Source organism: Cucurbita maxima, unplaced genomic scaffold, assembly GCF_002738345.1.
Source record: "Cucurbita maxima cultivar Rimu unplaced genomic scaffold, Cmax_1.0 Cma_Scf00005, whole genome shotgun sequence".
Lineage (NCBI taxonomy): Eukaryota > Viridiplantae > Streptophyta > Magnoliopsida > Cucurbitales > Cucurbitaceae > Cucurbita > Cucurbita maxima.
This window is the reverse complement of record NW_019272021.1, coordinates 6,176,139-6,190,514: the sequence shown is the minus strand read 5'-3', so window position 1 is coordinate 6,190,514 and position 14,376 is coordinate 6,176,139. Positions and strand designations below refer to the sequence as shown.

At 34.9% G+C, this 14,376-nt stretch overlaps 5 protein-coding genes and 3 non-coding genes across 17 annotated transcripts in view; 5 read left to right on the top strand and 3 right to left on the bottom strand.

Annotated features, from left to right (window-relative positions):
• Nucleotides 1–39: 39 nt before the first annotated feature.
• On the bottom strand, nucleotides 40–2,124 carry LOC111479807. The gene is made up of 2 exons (XM_023124671.1): nucleotides 1,533–2,124; nucleotides 40–485 (listed from the first exon to the last, which is right to left on the bottom strand). The coding sequence occupies exons 1-2, from the start codon at nucleotides 1,777–1,779 to the stop codon at nucleotides 268–270; spliced, it is 465 nt and encodes a 154-aa protein (XP_022980439.1). The 5' UTR covers nucleotides 1,780–2,124; the 3' UTR covers nucleotides 40–267.
• Nucleotides 2,125–3,177: 1,053 nt separating this feature from the next.
• On the bottom strand, nucleotides 3,178–4,722 carry LOC111479819. The gene is made up of 2 exons (XM_023124687.1): nucleotides 4,552–4,722; nucleotides 3,178–3,532 (listed from the first exon to the last, which is right to left on the bottom strand). The coding sequence occupies exons 1-2, from the start codon at nucleotides 4,666–4,668 to the stop codon at nucleotides 3,410–3,412; spliced, it is 240 nt and encodes a 79-aa protein (XP_022980455.1). The 5' UTR covers nucleotides 4,669–4,722; the 3' UTR covers nucleotides 3,178–3,409.
• A 401-nt stretch (nucleotides 4,723–5,123) lies between these two features.
• On the top strand, nucleotides 5,124–5,195 carry TRNAC-GCA. Its single transcript has one exon. It is a non-coding gene; the product is annotated as a tRNA-Cys (tRNA).
• An 86-nt stretch (nucleotides 5,196–5,281) lies between these two features.
• On the top strand, nucleotides 5,282–5,353 carry TRNAC-GCA. Its single transcript has one exon. It is a non-coding gene; the product is annotated as a tRNA-Cys (tRNA).
• Nucleotides 5,354–5,440: 87 nt separating this feature from the next.
• TRNAC-GCA lies at nucleotides 5,441–5,512 on the top strand. Its single transcript has one exon. It is a non-coding gene; the product is annotated as a tRNA-Cys (tRNA).
• A 105-nt stretch (nucleotides 5,513–5,617) lies between these two features.
• On the top strand, nucleotides 5,618–8,830 carry LOC111479796 (actin-depolymerizing factor 7-like). Of its 7 annotated transcripts, XM_023124657.1 has the most exons (6): nucleotides 5,626–5,723; nucleotides 5,832–5,882; nucleotides 6,001–6,181; nucleotides 7,003–8,146; nucleotides 8,236–8,501; nucleotides 8,620–8,830. In XM_023124657.1, exons 4-6 carry the CDS (start codon nucleotides 8,144–8,146, stop codon nucleotides 8,768–8,770), a joined length of 420 nt encoding a protein of 139 aa, XP_022980425.1. In that variant the 5' UTR covers nucleotides 5,626–5,723; nucleotides 5,832–5,882; nucleotides 6,001–6,181; nucleotides 7,003–8,143; the 3' UTR covers nucleotides 8,771–8,830. The 7 variants fall into 7 exon arrangements, with proteins under 7 accessions (XP_022980428.1, XP_022980427.1, XP_022980422.1 ...); XM_023124660.1 differs by having other exon boundaries at nucleotides 5,618–5,882; nucleotides 7,003–7,069; XM_023124658.1 differs by lacking the exon at nucleotides 6,001–6,181 and having other exon boundaries at nucleotides 5,619–5,882; nucleotides 7,003–7,069; nucleotides 7,883–8,146.
• A 1,332-nt stretch (nucleotides 8,831–10,162) lies between these two features.
• On the top strand, nucleotides 10,163–13,556 carry LOC111479772 (uncharacterized protein At3g61260-like). Its single transcript, XM_023124628.1, has 5 exons — nucleotides 10,163–10,410; nucleotides 12,374–12,427; nucleotides 12,529–12,616; nucleotides 12,950–13,031; nucleotides 13,219–13,556. The coding sequence occupies exons 1-5, from the start codon at nucleotides 10,266–10,268 to the stop codon at nucleotides 13,411–13,413; spliced, it is 564 nt and encodes a 187-aa protein (XP_022980396.1). The 5' UTR covers nucleotides 10,163–10,265; the 3' UTR covers nucleotides 13,414–13,556.
• Nucleotides 13,557–13,983: 427 nt separating this feature from the next.
• LOC111479755 (transcription factor MYB41-like) overlaps nucleotides 13,984–14,376 on the bottom strand; it is a 4,255-nt gene continuing 3,862 nt past the window's right edge. For all 4 annotated transcript variants that reach the window (XM_023124600.1, XM_023124601.1, XM_023124599.1 and 1 more), the window contains one exon: nucleotides 13,984–14,301. The gene's annotated coding sequence lies outside the window, so the exon portion shown is untranslated. The remainder of the gene's footprint in view (nucleotides 14,302–14,376) is intronic.

Here is a 14,376-nt window from a genome sequence, read left to right as displayed (position 1 = left end):
GCTGCATCGTGCGAAACAAATAGGAGTAGAACTTTAGAGTAGAACTTCCTATTTCAATATTTCAAGAACTTTATACAGCAACAGAGGGAAAACTAGCCTTCAATAACGTTATAGACAGGAGGTTATGTTACATACCAGGAAGCAAATGGTTGAGAAATCAGCCCTTTCGACAACAGAATGTAAAGATCAATACACTACACATCCAACTCGATAACCGTACGACACTCGGGACTCGCTTGTAAAGTAACAGCCAGGTACGATTTAAATTCAGCTAGTTTTTTTCCTTTTGAATGCAGGATGAATGACCCCATTATAAGAAGCCAAATTGTCAATAGTTGAAATACAGTCTTTCATTCTCTTAAGAACTGTAGGGATCAGGATGATATTACTTGATATTTTATCTTCAAGCAACTGTATCTTCTTCGCAGTTTCTAATCCCTCTTCATGAACTGTGCCTTCGCCTCTTGTAGTGGTTTGTTCATCATCTGCATAAAAAGACAGTGATTTCTCAATCAGAATAAAAGTTCGTAGGAAATAATGCTTCATTACCATAGAATAAGCTCACTGAGTCCAAAAGGTTAATACTTGCTCGAATAATAGGTTGCCATAATCGATCGAAATATGCATCAAAAAATGACCCGAATCAACAAAAATACAACAAAGGGTACACCAAAAAGATCATCTAGTAAAGTCCTAGAATTTCTTTCAACTCAGAGCTCCCATGGGACTGCCTAAGATCTAATTGGCTTTAAGCAAGAATTATGTCTTTCTTGTTTAACTTGTGATGCAACAGCTGCATTAGAATGATTGTTACTGAAAGAATTACCCCCTGAGGTTGATAGACTCACCCCCAAACAGCAAGAACAGCCTACATAGTGAAAAACTAGCTCGATTTAATGGTGTGCTTTCCCAAATGGCCTAAAAGCTTCAAAAGTAGTGAGGAGTTACCGTCTAACTAAACTCACTCACTTTTTTAGTATAATAAGTGGGGAATGAGAATTTGATTCTAAAACTTTGAGAAGAAATGCATGTCGAGAACTGTTGAGCTATGCTCACTTTTGAGAACTAAACTCACTTGAACATAGATCATAAATTAAACATATAAAAATATCATCAAATATTTCTTAAGAACTTAAACGAACAATCAACAAATATCATACTTTATAAACTACAACCAACAGAAGAACAGAAGCCTTCACCCAATGTAATTTACAGGAAGGACAGAGAAGGGAATGAAACAGAAAGACAGTTTGGTTAGGCAGAAGCCTTCGCTGGTTACATAATGTTGCCTTGTTCAATAGCCAAAAGAAAGCTTCTATCTACCTGAATTGGCAGTAGAACATGTAGAACTTGCAGATCAAATAATTCAGAACAACATGCATTCCACTCGCCCCAATTTAACACTTCTAAATGTGTATTCAAAACAAAGAAACTTTCACTTCATTTTCTCAGTCAGCAAATCTACCAGTTCCAAGCAAGAAAGAAAGAAAAACGTGAAGCAACTAAATAAAATTAGAGGCACAGAATCCGACCTTCATGATCCGGAGGAGCAGCAGATGTTCCCAGCTCCGAGGCTCCAACGGGGAGAGGCCTCGAGGACTCGAGTAATGAAAAGAAGGAGGACTTTAGCTGAGCCGACAGAGTGGATCTGTAGTGATGAATCCTCTGAGCTATTTGATTCACTTCAAGTTCCAGCTCTTCAACCTCATAGTGGGGCTCCGTGTCTTGGGATTCAAATCCAGAAACACCGGCGTCTTCACCGGGATTGTCTGGGGACATGTTCAGTTTTGAAACCACGTCCAGTTTCTAGAGAAGTAGGAGTGGAAGATCAGAGGGAGAAACGAAATTCAGTTGTGTGTTGGAATCGAATGGAATGCAAATTTTGGGGTTTTGGAGCGCAATGGATTTTGAAATTTGAGAGTTGGACGTGGAAATGGAATGGGATTGTGAAATAGATTAGAAGAGAAGTGCACAGCCCGCGCTTCAACCAGTCGGGTCTCGAAGCCCGATTGATGAAACTTGAATGTAAACCAATAGGCCCATCGGCCCAATCATAGGCCCAGCTAACATTATTTATTAACTAATTTTGAATTGAATTTTATATGTAATGAAACAATATTATATAAAATTTTATATAAAAGTTGGAAGGACGAAGTTTGTAATTCCAAAAGTTACAATATATATATATATATATATATATATATATATATATATATATATATTGTAACTTTTGGAATTACAAACTTCGTCCTTCCAACTTTTATATAAAATTTTATATAATATTGTTTCATTACATATAAAATTCAATTCAAAATTAGTTAATAAATAATGTTAGCTGGGCCTATGATTGGGCCGATGGGCCTATTGGTTTACATTCAAGTTTCATCAATCGGGCTTCGAGACCCGACTGGTTGAAGCGCGGGCTGTGCACTTCTCTTCTAATCTATTTCACAATCCCATTCCATTTCCACGTCCAACTCTCAAATTTCAAAATCCATTGCGCTCCAAAACCCCAAAATTTGCATTCCATTCGATTCCAACACACAACTGAATTTCGTTTCTCCCTCTGATCTTCCACTCCTACTTCTCTAGAAACTGGACGTGGTTTCAAAACTGAACATGTCCCCAGACAATCCCGGTGAAGACGCCGGTGTTTCTGGATTTGAATCCCAAGACACGGAGCCCCACTATGAGGTTGAAGAGCTGGAACTTGAAGTGAATCAAATAGCTCAGAGGATTCATCACTACAGATCCACTCTGTCGGCTCAGCTAAAGTNTTTTTTTTTTTTTTTTTTTTCCACACCCGCTGTAGAGATCAAAGGTATTTGGCCCTCAAAAGGGATTAAAGTTTTAGATTATCGAAAAATACCTTTTTTTTAATACCTCTGTTCTCCTCAGCAAAAATAGTAACTTCATTGTTCTTGGGAAAGCATCGGATTCCTTTCAAATATGTATAGGATACAATTTATATAGAAATTGTAACAAATATTGTCTACTTTGACCCGTTACATATTGCTGTCAACCTCACGGTTTTAAAAACACGTCTCCTTGGGAATCACATTTCACTTCTAAAGTTCCTGAATCAAAACTATGTTGATTTTTTACAGGAGTTTAGAACCACTTGATATGATATCAGATGCCCTGTCAGATAATAGAACAAAGAAATTGAACCTACACCAATCCAGAAATATGCTAAGTAATTTGAATCTCTTGAGGTTAATATGCTAAATGAAGTTGGTAATAACAAATTCATTCAACACCTTAGAATCTAACAAACTGCATTATTCGTCTCCTCCAAGAGGTCTACTCATGCTTGATCTCGACCTACGCTTCACGAAATGTATAAACAAAAACTGCAGATTCAAGATATATATGCATAAAACCGTAACCAAACCCTCGAGTCTACACATCATGGATTGTCCTTGACACCATTGGAGCCAAGCTTCTCACTTTGACTTCCTTGAGATTGATTATTTGATCCAAAGATGAAACCCTTAATAGAACTTTCTGTTGACAGTATAAACTTTTTGATCTGCCATTCCAAATTAGGCCATTAGAACTCAGAACAATATGAACAATTTTCTAGACATCTGAAAATTCGATCAAACACCAATCAATAAGTTATGATTATGGCAAATAACTGAAATGTCTAATGCCTTCCAGTTGTTAACTATATGTAGAAGTAAAACCATGTTAATTGTCACCTAAACTTAATTTGCTAAATGCCCAGTCTTCTTGCTTCTAATTGAATAGAAAGGGACACTTCACTCTTAGTTTTCATATCTCACTTCAATATCAAGAAATTATGAGCGACAGACAAATCTAGCAAGGTATAAATTTCATTGAAAGTGATGACTCAAAAACAAGAATAAATGCTAATTAGCAACTCATAAACCTACAAACTTCAGATTGTTGTAAGAGATCAGATGAACGTATATGTTCTCTCTCAGCAATTTGACAACGTAATGGAAGGAAAATTTTCCATCTAATTTAAACTCAGTGTAGTGAAGTGTTAAAAGCCTCAACAAATTTACAACACAATGGATGAAAATTTCATAAACTAAACATAAATCGTGTTAAACAATGGTAAATTTAGCAAGGAAAACAAGACCGACGAAGAATGTAGAAACCCTAGGTTCTACACGTTAAATCAAGTACAAGGCGAAATATACGACAACTAATACACTGGCAACAAAAATTAAGAACAATAAGCGAGTAAAATATGATCGGAAATCCAAGAGCTTGAACTACACTACACGAGTTGCATAAAAAGCAAAATTGATTAAGAAACGAAATCACTGCAAACGCAATTCATTTTTCGCTTGAAAAGAATACAGATAAGAGGAAGTTCATCAATGTCTAAATAACGGAATCCATAATAGACAAACAGATATCACATCAGAAAAAGACAGTCAAAAGAGCACCAACAAATCCGCGTCCTTGGGTTGCTGAATAGTAAAAAGAAACTAACCTACATAAGATCCAAGATCCTACTGCTTCGAACCAGACAGATAATAAAAATTTTGAGGGAGAGATGCTTAGAGAACTCACAGGATCGAGAAAATTGGGTTGAGGGCCATAATCGGCAGTTAAGAGAAAGTATGAAGCAGTGACAGTGGCCACCATAGTTGTTCTTCTCAGCAACTTGTCTGTTCGCGGATTCACCATTTGGACGGAGAAGAAATCGCGTTTCCTCTTGTTTGCTATAAACCGCTTCCGGTTTATATATGGATATTTGGGATCGTTCGGTGGTCTAATCTCAAATTTAATGTGGAATAATAATACAATTAAATTATTTTTTTATTATAAATATGAATCTGATTGTAGTTTAAATAAATAATTAAATATATATATATATCCTCTATTGTTAATTCGATTACAAATTGTGAAAAGCTATATACATATCATATTTTATTGCAGGAAAATTATTAGTACTACGTAACTAATTTTTATAAAATAAATTGATTTAGAAAAACTTAATTTAAAATTTATTAAGACTAAATTGACTAAATTTAGACAATTGAAATACAGTTAATATTTAATTTATTAACACAAAGTTATTTTATTTTTATTTTTCTACTGAAATAAAATATTTAATATTTGTGACATATCGTTACAACAAAGGGTCCTTAGCTCAGTGGTAGAGCATTTGACTGCAGATCAAGAGGTCACCGGTTCGAACCCGGTAGGGCCCTAATTGTTACTTTTCTTTTTTTTTTGCAAAGAGGTCGTCGGGTTAACTTATGATCAAATTAATTGACCCGGTTTGATTGTCATAAGGGGGTCCTTAGCTCAGTGGTAGAGCATTTGACTGCAGATCAAGAGGTCACCGGTTCGAACCCGGTAGGGCCCTAATTGTTTCGTTTCTTTTTTTTTTTGCAAAGAGGTCGTCGGGTTAACTTATGATCAAATTAATTTACCCGGTTTGATCGTCATAAGAGGGTCCTTAGCTCAGTGGTAGAGCATTTGACTGCAGATCAAGAGGTCACCGGTTCGAACCCGGTAGGGCCCTTATTATCGTTTCTTCTTTTTTCAAGAGGTCGTCGGGTTTGAGTCGGGTTAATGAGCAGACCCGGTTTATAAACAAATTCGGGCAAGGATTTAAGAAGACGGAGACCCGCGGCAAATCAGTTTGGAAATTCCTGGCGGCAGGGACCAACGATATACCGAAGAAGAATAATCTTTCGTGAGCAGGAAGAAGCGACATGTATTCTACCTTCAAAGTGACTCATAATCTTGGATTAATCTGTAGAATCATTTGTTTATTCCAGTTCATTCATTTTTTTGTGGTTCTTATGCCAATGTTTCTACGAATTGATTGGGGGAGAAAGAAGAAAAGGAAAATGCCGCAGAAGCTCCAAGCAAAGAAGAATAAGATGAAAGTAACTCTCTCTCTCTCTCTCTCTCTCTCTATTGAATCAAGAAAAGTAGAATTTTCTGCTTCGTTGAGTTAGAAAGATGGAGAGATTGGTTATTGTTTCCTTTTTGGTTTTCACGTAGTAATTTAGAAATTTTCTCATACGAGTAATGTTCTTGTTTTCACTTATTCCAAGAGCGAAATCCACCAGCGTTTTGTCCACTAGGATTGAGAAGCTCAATGACTTCCTACTGCATGATTATTTGGGCAATTAGGCAGTACTCGATCGATATGAAACCAAATCTGCTTGCCTTGGTTGAACATGTGAGTGTTCTATTAATTCCATTTGAATGTCTTATTATTTTCGCATAATTATGTTCTTAGGATCTCAAATGGAAAAAAGTGAAGACCAAGTTGATAGATGAGGTTTGATGTGTATATTTCTAGGACCTGCATTGGTGAGCTGATATATTTATTTAGTTTTGTGATTTATGATAGAAAGATAATCTTCCTTTTTTAGTGAACTTCGATCTTCCATTCACTCTTCAATCTCTTGAATCCCAGATTCCAATCTAATTTACAAGAGATTCTTATACATCAGTACTTTATGGAGTCATTTCGTTTTTCATTCCTGAACTCTGAATGGGTATAAATCCACCCCGTTGTTCTCTCAAGTTTGATGTTTCAATTCTTGAAAGACTCCCTTGAACGCCCATCTTTTTGTTACTTAAACGTTTCCTCTCAGGAGCGGCCAGTTTTTTTCTTGTTCTTTTGTGTAAGATCCATGTTTCTTGGAAGTGATTGTCGTTTCATCCTCCATTTAACTTGCAATCTTCCAATTGTAGGCAATAAGCTTAAAAAAAGTCTTCAATCATCTAGTAAGAGAAGCTAGAATGTATTAAAAAAAAAAAAAAATGTTCCATCAGTTGAACTCGAAATCTTGTTCCTCTGTCAAGAAACTCTCTTTCTTTCTTAGGTGTACAAACAAAAAGTAAACCAGTTCATTCTCAATCTTGAATCATATACCAGCTGTATCGAATCATTTCATTTCTTCATGAGTAGACTGTTCTAACGTGAATGCATTTTGACTTAACGTGTTGTGCTGTTTGATTGGATGGAATTATTTGTATTCTCATTCTCCACAGATTGGCAATGGTGGCAGTGTAGAATCTTCAAGGTTCCCATTAACTCCTCGATTAGCAGAAAATCTGGGTAACATTCCTTTGCATTATTTGCCTCATTATGGTGCATTGATTGAATGGTCCGAACAATTGAAGTTAGATCTCCAGAGAGTCCTAGGAAAGAAGCTCTATTACTTGTTCTTTTTGGTATGCCCTTGTGCTTTTCTTCAATGAAAACTCGGATTTTAAGTAAGAAACTATACGTCCATGGGTTATGTTGGGCTCGTGTTCATTGCCTCGTCTTTGACATGTTCATCACTTCACTTTGATACTCTTTAGATCTACGGCGCTCATCCTCTAGTCTCTAAACTTACAAGAGTTCATGCGCTATTGAGCCGCTTGCGCTTATTTATCTTTGCTTATTGTTAAGTCTCTTGAGCCTCCACTTTTTATTTTTCCCTTTTTAAGGCACCCTAAGTAGACCCACAAATTCTCTTTATGGAATATTTTAGATATATAGATTTAGGATGACCCATCTTCACATTCTCTATAGAAGAAATCCATATAAAATTTTTTCTTTCTTGAAAACTTCATTTCTGACTTATTTTACAAACAAGTAGAGTTCCAATTGGTTTTATTAGCACTTGTATATAAATAATGTTTCATCTCTTCAAGGGTTTGTAGAATATACAGACATATATACATACACACACATAGATACATATACATACATGTGTGTGTGTTTAGTTCTAAAGATCTAAACAAACAAATGAAATAAAGCCCCAAAATACAGATTGAAAAAGATTTTGCTCTCAACATTTAAAGGGCAAAATTTAGGCAGGTCTTTTCTCTCTCTCTCTAAGCTGCAGATTAGGTATTGTATGAATGGGTTATTTTGCAACAGAAACAGCGAGGTATGTGGCCAACCAAACAAGAGGAAGACATGGTCAAAATAACCTTAAATATAACAACGTTAAGAGCTTCAAAATCACAACCCTTTTACGTGAAGGACATGAACCTTACAAGGCTAGTCAGACCAGACAAAGGCTAAGGAGAGTTTGAGATATCCAAAATACATAAATAAATCACGAAATCTCTCTCTCTCTCTCTCTCTCTCTCTCTTCTCGCTCTCTGTTTCATTGAGGGACATCAGAAATCAGACATTATGGTATGTTTCTGTCTCTGTTCTTGATTGAGTTTCTCTTACATTTGTTCTAAAACTGAGAAGGATGTTTTGTTTTGTTGCAATCTTGACAGGCAAATTCATCATCAGGAATGGCAGTGCACGATGAGTGCAAGCTCAAGTTTTTGGATCTGAAGACCAAGAGAAAATACAGGTTCATAGTGTTCAAGATCGATGAGAAGATCCAGCAGGTCATGGTAGAGAAGGTCGGTGGTCACGACGAAACCTACGCCGATTTCACGGCTTCCATCCCTGCCAATGAGTGCCGTTATGCTGTCTTTGATTTCGATTTCACAACTGATGAGAATTGTCAGAAGAGCAAGATTTACTTCATTGCCTGGTATAATCTCATTTTTCATAACATCCTATCTCATTTGTTGGTTCTAGAATTAAATTTCTTATTTAAATTGATTTCTACTGTAATTTTTCGGTTTAAAATTTGTGATTTGTTTATGTAGGTCACCCGACACGTCGAAAATAAGAAGTAAGATGTTATATGCTAGCTCGAAGGATAGATTCAAGAGAGAGTTGGATGGAATTCAGGTCGAATTACAGGCAACCGATCCGAGTGAGATGAGCTTTGACATCATCAAAGCAAGAGCTCTCTAAATCCATCCAACAGAAATAAAAACTATTTTCATTCCAATAAAAAGTTATATATTATTTTTACCTTTTTTATTTTCAAATGTAGTTTTTTATGCTGTTTCTTTTTCCAAGCCTTTTCAATTCCCATCACTTACTTTAATGGAGAATTTGGAATGGTATATATGAAAATTAAATTTGTTTTTTTTTTTTTTTTTTTTATTTTTTAGAATCTTGTCTATTTTATTTTTCTGTTTAATTAGGTGTCTAACCCATTTTGAATTTATTTTTAAAATTTTATTAATCCATGAACTTTACTATGTAATTGTGTAATTTCAAATAAATTTCAACAAAATTAAGATTTAATTTTTATTATTATGGAATTTTTAGTCTTTAAACTTTATTAACATATTTAATTCCTTTTCAAATTTAAATAATCCTATTAAATCTTAACAATAAAAAACTAATTGTTATTAACTTTAAAGTACAATAATTAAATTGTTACTATAAAGAAGTAAATGATTTTCAGTCTATTTTATTTTACTCAAATAAATTAAAATTATTTTATTTTAGAGAAAAATATATATATTTTTTTTTAACTATTGTGGTTTTTTTTTTTTGAAAAATATATATTTTTTCTATTCAGAATAAAAAATAAGATTTAAATCCAGCAGTGCAGTTCTATTAATTCTCTGGACCATATGGTGGGGTGGTGGGGGCAAATGCGACAACATTTATTACAACAGACAAATCCCAAAATAATAGAATTTTATAATTATTTCTTTTTCTTTTGTACGAATGTGGGTTTAAAATTTTATTATATTTTTAGATAATCATATATTAAAATTTACAAAATAATAGAAACTTATTTTCTTTTATTTTTCCAATGAGGAAGTAGTGGGGAGTGGATGTTTGATCTTCATCATTTAACTAAATAATTAAAAAATAAAAAAATTAGTTAATTTTTTTATAAATAATGCACTTTTCTTTTTATATATTTCGGTCAAAAACAAAAAAAATAATTTATTAATGGGCCCAAGTAGTCGGGTCGACCACGATCATTTTAAATAAAAGCAATTATTCCTTCTAATGCAATCTTTTAAACGGCGACGTTTAACGTTGCCGACACCTATACATCGAATCTGACACGTGCCAAAATATCATTGATTTACATGTGTTAGCTGTCCGTAAGCTACGATTGAGACGCGGAGTTGATCGCAACGGATCTCCGAAATCACCCGCCAACACTAACCGTCGGATTAGGGTTTGACAACGGTAATCACTTAATCAAACAAATCAACGGCTGGTAGACAAGCGCTGCATCAAAAGTCATGGACCTCACCTGCAAAACCCACTGTCAGTTGTAAAGTTTCACCGCCACCGTTTTTTCTTCATGAGCTCTCTCAGCTCAGAGTCTATATATAAAGGCTCACCGCTGAGAGAGATAATCGCTGTTGAAAAATTTTGGAGAATTTTTCTGTTCGAACATTCTTGCCTTTGTGCGGTACGAATTTTGAGAACGATGTCTACGGCGCCGGAAAAATCTGATTCCACTTCTGCTCCTGCTCCTGCTCCTGCTCCAGTTCCCCCGCCTGTTGCGACTGGAGCTCCAACCGACGCTGTGGACGATAAGGAAAAAGCTGTGGTTCCAGTGCCTATCGTTAATAGTAACCTCTCTTTCTTTCTTTCTCTGGATGTTATCTGTTCGTTGTATGTGTTCTGATTGTTGTTTGGGATTGCGATGATATCGATTTGTTCCTTTCTATCTCATTTCTTTCCTTGATCGGAGATTTTGATGGTGAATGATTTATTACACTATAAAATGTTGAAGTGCTTGATTATACTCTTAGGTGAATTGTAAGTGCCTTTTGTCGCTCAGTTTGGTCGTCGAGAAATGGATATAGTCTAGTTGAGGAGTAAAATCTGTTCAAATTCCGTGTAGGAGAAAGCTTTGCTTACTAGAGTTGCCTTTCGCTCTGATTTTAATCAGAACGAGTAGGAGAAGAACAATTGGCGATCCAAGGTTTTCGATGTAATTGGCAGAATGTCAATCGAGCGCTATTTTTCGAAGTAAATCAATTATAGCAACAAGGAAACGGCAATGATTTTTTTTCTTCTTCTATAGTTGCAAGTTCTTCAAATTTTTATGTTCCAAGTTTTCGTCTACTAGTAGTTGAAGTGCTTGCTATCTTGGTTAGAGATTGGCAGTGATGTTGATGTCTACAAATTTATTGCAATTCAGATTGAAATGAGCTCCGTATTATGATGATATTCTATCTCGATTATGTTATCATCTTTCTGAAGATGGCGTTGCGTTGGAAAAAGTACCCTTCACATTTATGGAAGTTTTGGATGACTACCTGCAATCCTGTATGGGAGAAAATTATCCTCTTAATTCATATGCCGCACATATTATCAAAAAAAAATAGTACTGTTATTTGTTCATACTTTTGTCTTTTGTTCTTAGGTAGCACTTTTTTTGGTTTTTCTCTGTTAAGCATCTTTTTTTTACTTTTATTGCCAATTACAGCATAATCTTACTGAGGAAAGTCTCGTTTCACTTTTTTTTTTCTGGATTTCCATTGAGTAAGAGAAATAAGTTTTGGTGCCTCTTGAATAGTCTTCCTCTCACTTTGTTCTGTTAATAGTAAGATTTGCTGTACTGGGCCCATTGACGTTTTATTATTCTTTGATTTTAACGACCATTCCTTAATTTATGCTTCAATATGCTTAAAGTTGTAGATAAATTGAAGATCATGCTTTAGCTTTTGATTATTTGCTTCCTTTATCGGTGTAAAGGAAGATATTTTTCAAAAAGAAGCTATAAATATATACTATAGCTTTTTCTTTGAATGATTATGATTAATAATCAAATAGCTGTTCGGGTAAGGTGGAATCAAGATCTTTGTTCTTATGTATACTTTTAAAGATGCTAATGATGCATTACTGTGTCTGTCGTCCTCTTGAAGAAAGACATCTGGACGCTGTCCGTTATGTCATTTGATTCTTTTTTTCATTAAAACTGGTCAAGAGTTTTATTAAATTTATTTAAGTTGCAACTTACTGACATTCTACTTTATGGGTTTCATTTGCCATCAGTCATCTATGTACGTTAACTTCTCATCCATTTAATTTCCTTGGTGAATAATGAATATTGATAAGGTGATAGGATTCAGGTGGGTCATATTGATCCTCTCAACTGTCAATGGAAGTTTCTCTCTGGCTCTTCATTTGTCATCAATGCATACATGTCGTTATTATCAATTCACCGTGAATGAACAATCGATAAGGGTTGGAAATGTTTCGAAATTGTGGAGCCAACTTTACATGAGAAGGAGAGTAGGGGGGAAAACAGAAGTGATTTATCCCATCACATCTTGGCTGTCATTTGAGCAAACTCTGTCAATGTTTCTCCCTGAACCCTCTAAGTTCATATAGCATTGCCCTTTGTCCCACCTTGATGACTCTCACTTCCAACTTTTATTATAACTTCGTGTGATTTCCTTCTGAGTTTAATGGCTTTACATTGTTTGATACTGTTACCTTTATTGCATTAACCAGCCTGAAAACTTTCGCAATGAGTGTTCTATAATTTAATTTCTTTTTCCCTCTAATTTCGGATCTTAACAGAAACCAAAGAAGAACCTGTAACAAAGAAGGCTTCCAGTGGGTCTATTGACAGGGGTGAGCGTACAGCACGAATCTTACTTATTCTATATCTTATAATTTTAAAACAACAGTAAAATATTTCAAAACCTTACCTGATCCTCAATCTTTTTACTTAGATATTGCTCTTGCGGAGGTTGAAAAAGAGAAAAGGTCTTCCTTCATCAAGGCCTGGGAAGATAGTGAAAAATCAAAGGCTGAGAACAAGTAAGGCTCAGTTTCCACTATGATTGTCTCATCTTGTCCTTTATTAAAAAGACCAGCAACTTTCCTTGCTCTAAATTCGTAGTTTAGAAACTACGACTCTCCACAATGGTATGATATTGTCTGCCTTGAGCATAAGCTCTCGTGGCTTTACTTTTTAGTTTCTCCAAAAGACCTCATACCGATGTTCCTTACTTATAAACTCATGATCTTCCTCTTAATTCACGAAGGTGGGACTGCTCCTTTAAATAATCCTCAACCATACAATTACTATTGTGTGTATTCATGTCTGCAATGAATCATGACAGAAATTTTTGTGTAATGGCTATTTAATAGGGCACAAAAGAAGCTCTCTTCTGTATCTGCATGGGAGAACAGCAAAAAAGCCAATCTGGAAGCTAAATTGAAAAATATTGAGGTAACCATTTATCCTTTTTCCTGTTCTTGGTGTTTAACAAGTAATTTTATTTGGAAATTCTGCTGATCGGCACGGGCAAGTGGTAAAGGCAACGGATATTGGTCCCGCTCGGATCGAGTAGCGATTGATACAGGGTTGTCTGTGCATAGACTTGAAATTTTCCTTTTAACGAGATGGAAAATTACAGGAACAATTGGAGAAGAAGAAGGGTGAATACGGAGAAAGAATGAAAAACAAAGTAGCTTTGATTCACAAAGAAGCAGAGGAAAAAAAGGCAATGGTGGAAGCACAACGTTCAGAGGAACTGCTGAAGGCGGAGGAGACGGCTGCCAAATTCCGAGCAACTGGAACCGTCCCAAAGAAATTTTTGGGATGTTTTTGAAAGTTTTATATGATGATCTCTTTATTTCTTATTATTATTATTATTAAAATGTGTCTTTTTCCTGTCTTTGTTTGTAAATCTTCGTGGTTGCCTGTGAATGCTTCTTCTTCGGTAACTCTTTATTATTTTTCTTCTGCTTTTGTCATTTTCTGTGTGTTGTTGTTCGTCTCTTCCTTTAAGTTCGATGTACAAAATAAAACTTATTTTTAAAAAATAAAAATTAATAAATTACATTTTGTTTTGAAATTTTTAAAATTTTGAGTATTCTTTATTATTTAGATTAAAGAATCTTGTTTTGCTCTATAGTATGGTATGGTAAATAACAATAATGAAATTTCATTTGTATACTAACTTTTTGAAATTTGATATACATCTAATTACATATTCGTGACTGTAAGAGCCTAAGAAGGAAACATTCATTATTCGTTATAAGGGTGTGTGTAACGTGTTTTCAAATGGTGAAGTTGAAGGCGATAATGTAATGGACTGAAATAGACAATATCTGTTAATCATAAACTTGAGCTCTTATAGTAGTGGCCAAAAGTGGTGTAGAGCTAGTGTACACCCCGGTTGATGGAGGAGGTTTGCCTCCCATAATTACATGGATCTTTTCTCACATAATTTTCTACATAATAGCAAGAGACAAGTTGTAGAATAGTAATACATGGTGAGAGGAGTGGTACTCAAAATAGGAGTTCAAAGCACTAACCATCGATGAGTGTACGATAAGGCCCTGAATTGGTAACCATATATGCTATCTACATACGAAACACTTGCTGCTGAGTAGAAATCTCCTTTCCAATTGCTTTTATAAGTTGCAGTGGAGAGATGCCTCCATGGAAACCGCTTTCTCTCAACACAGCTTCTAATCTAAAGCACAAAAAAAAAAAAAAAAAAAAAAAAAAAAAAAAAAAAAAAAAAAAAAAAAAAAAAAAAAAAAAAAAAAAAAAAAAAAAAAAAAAA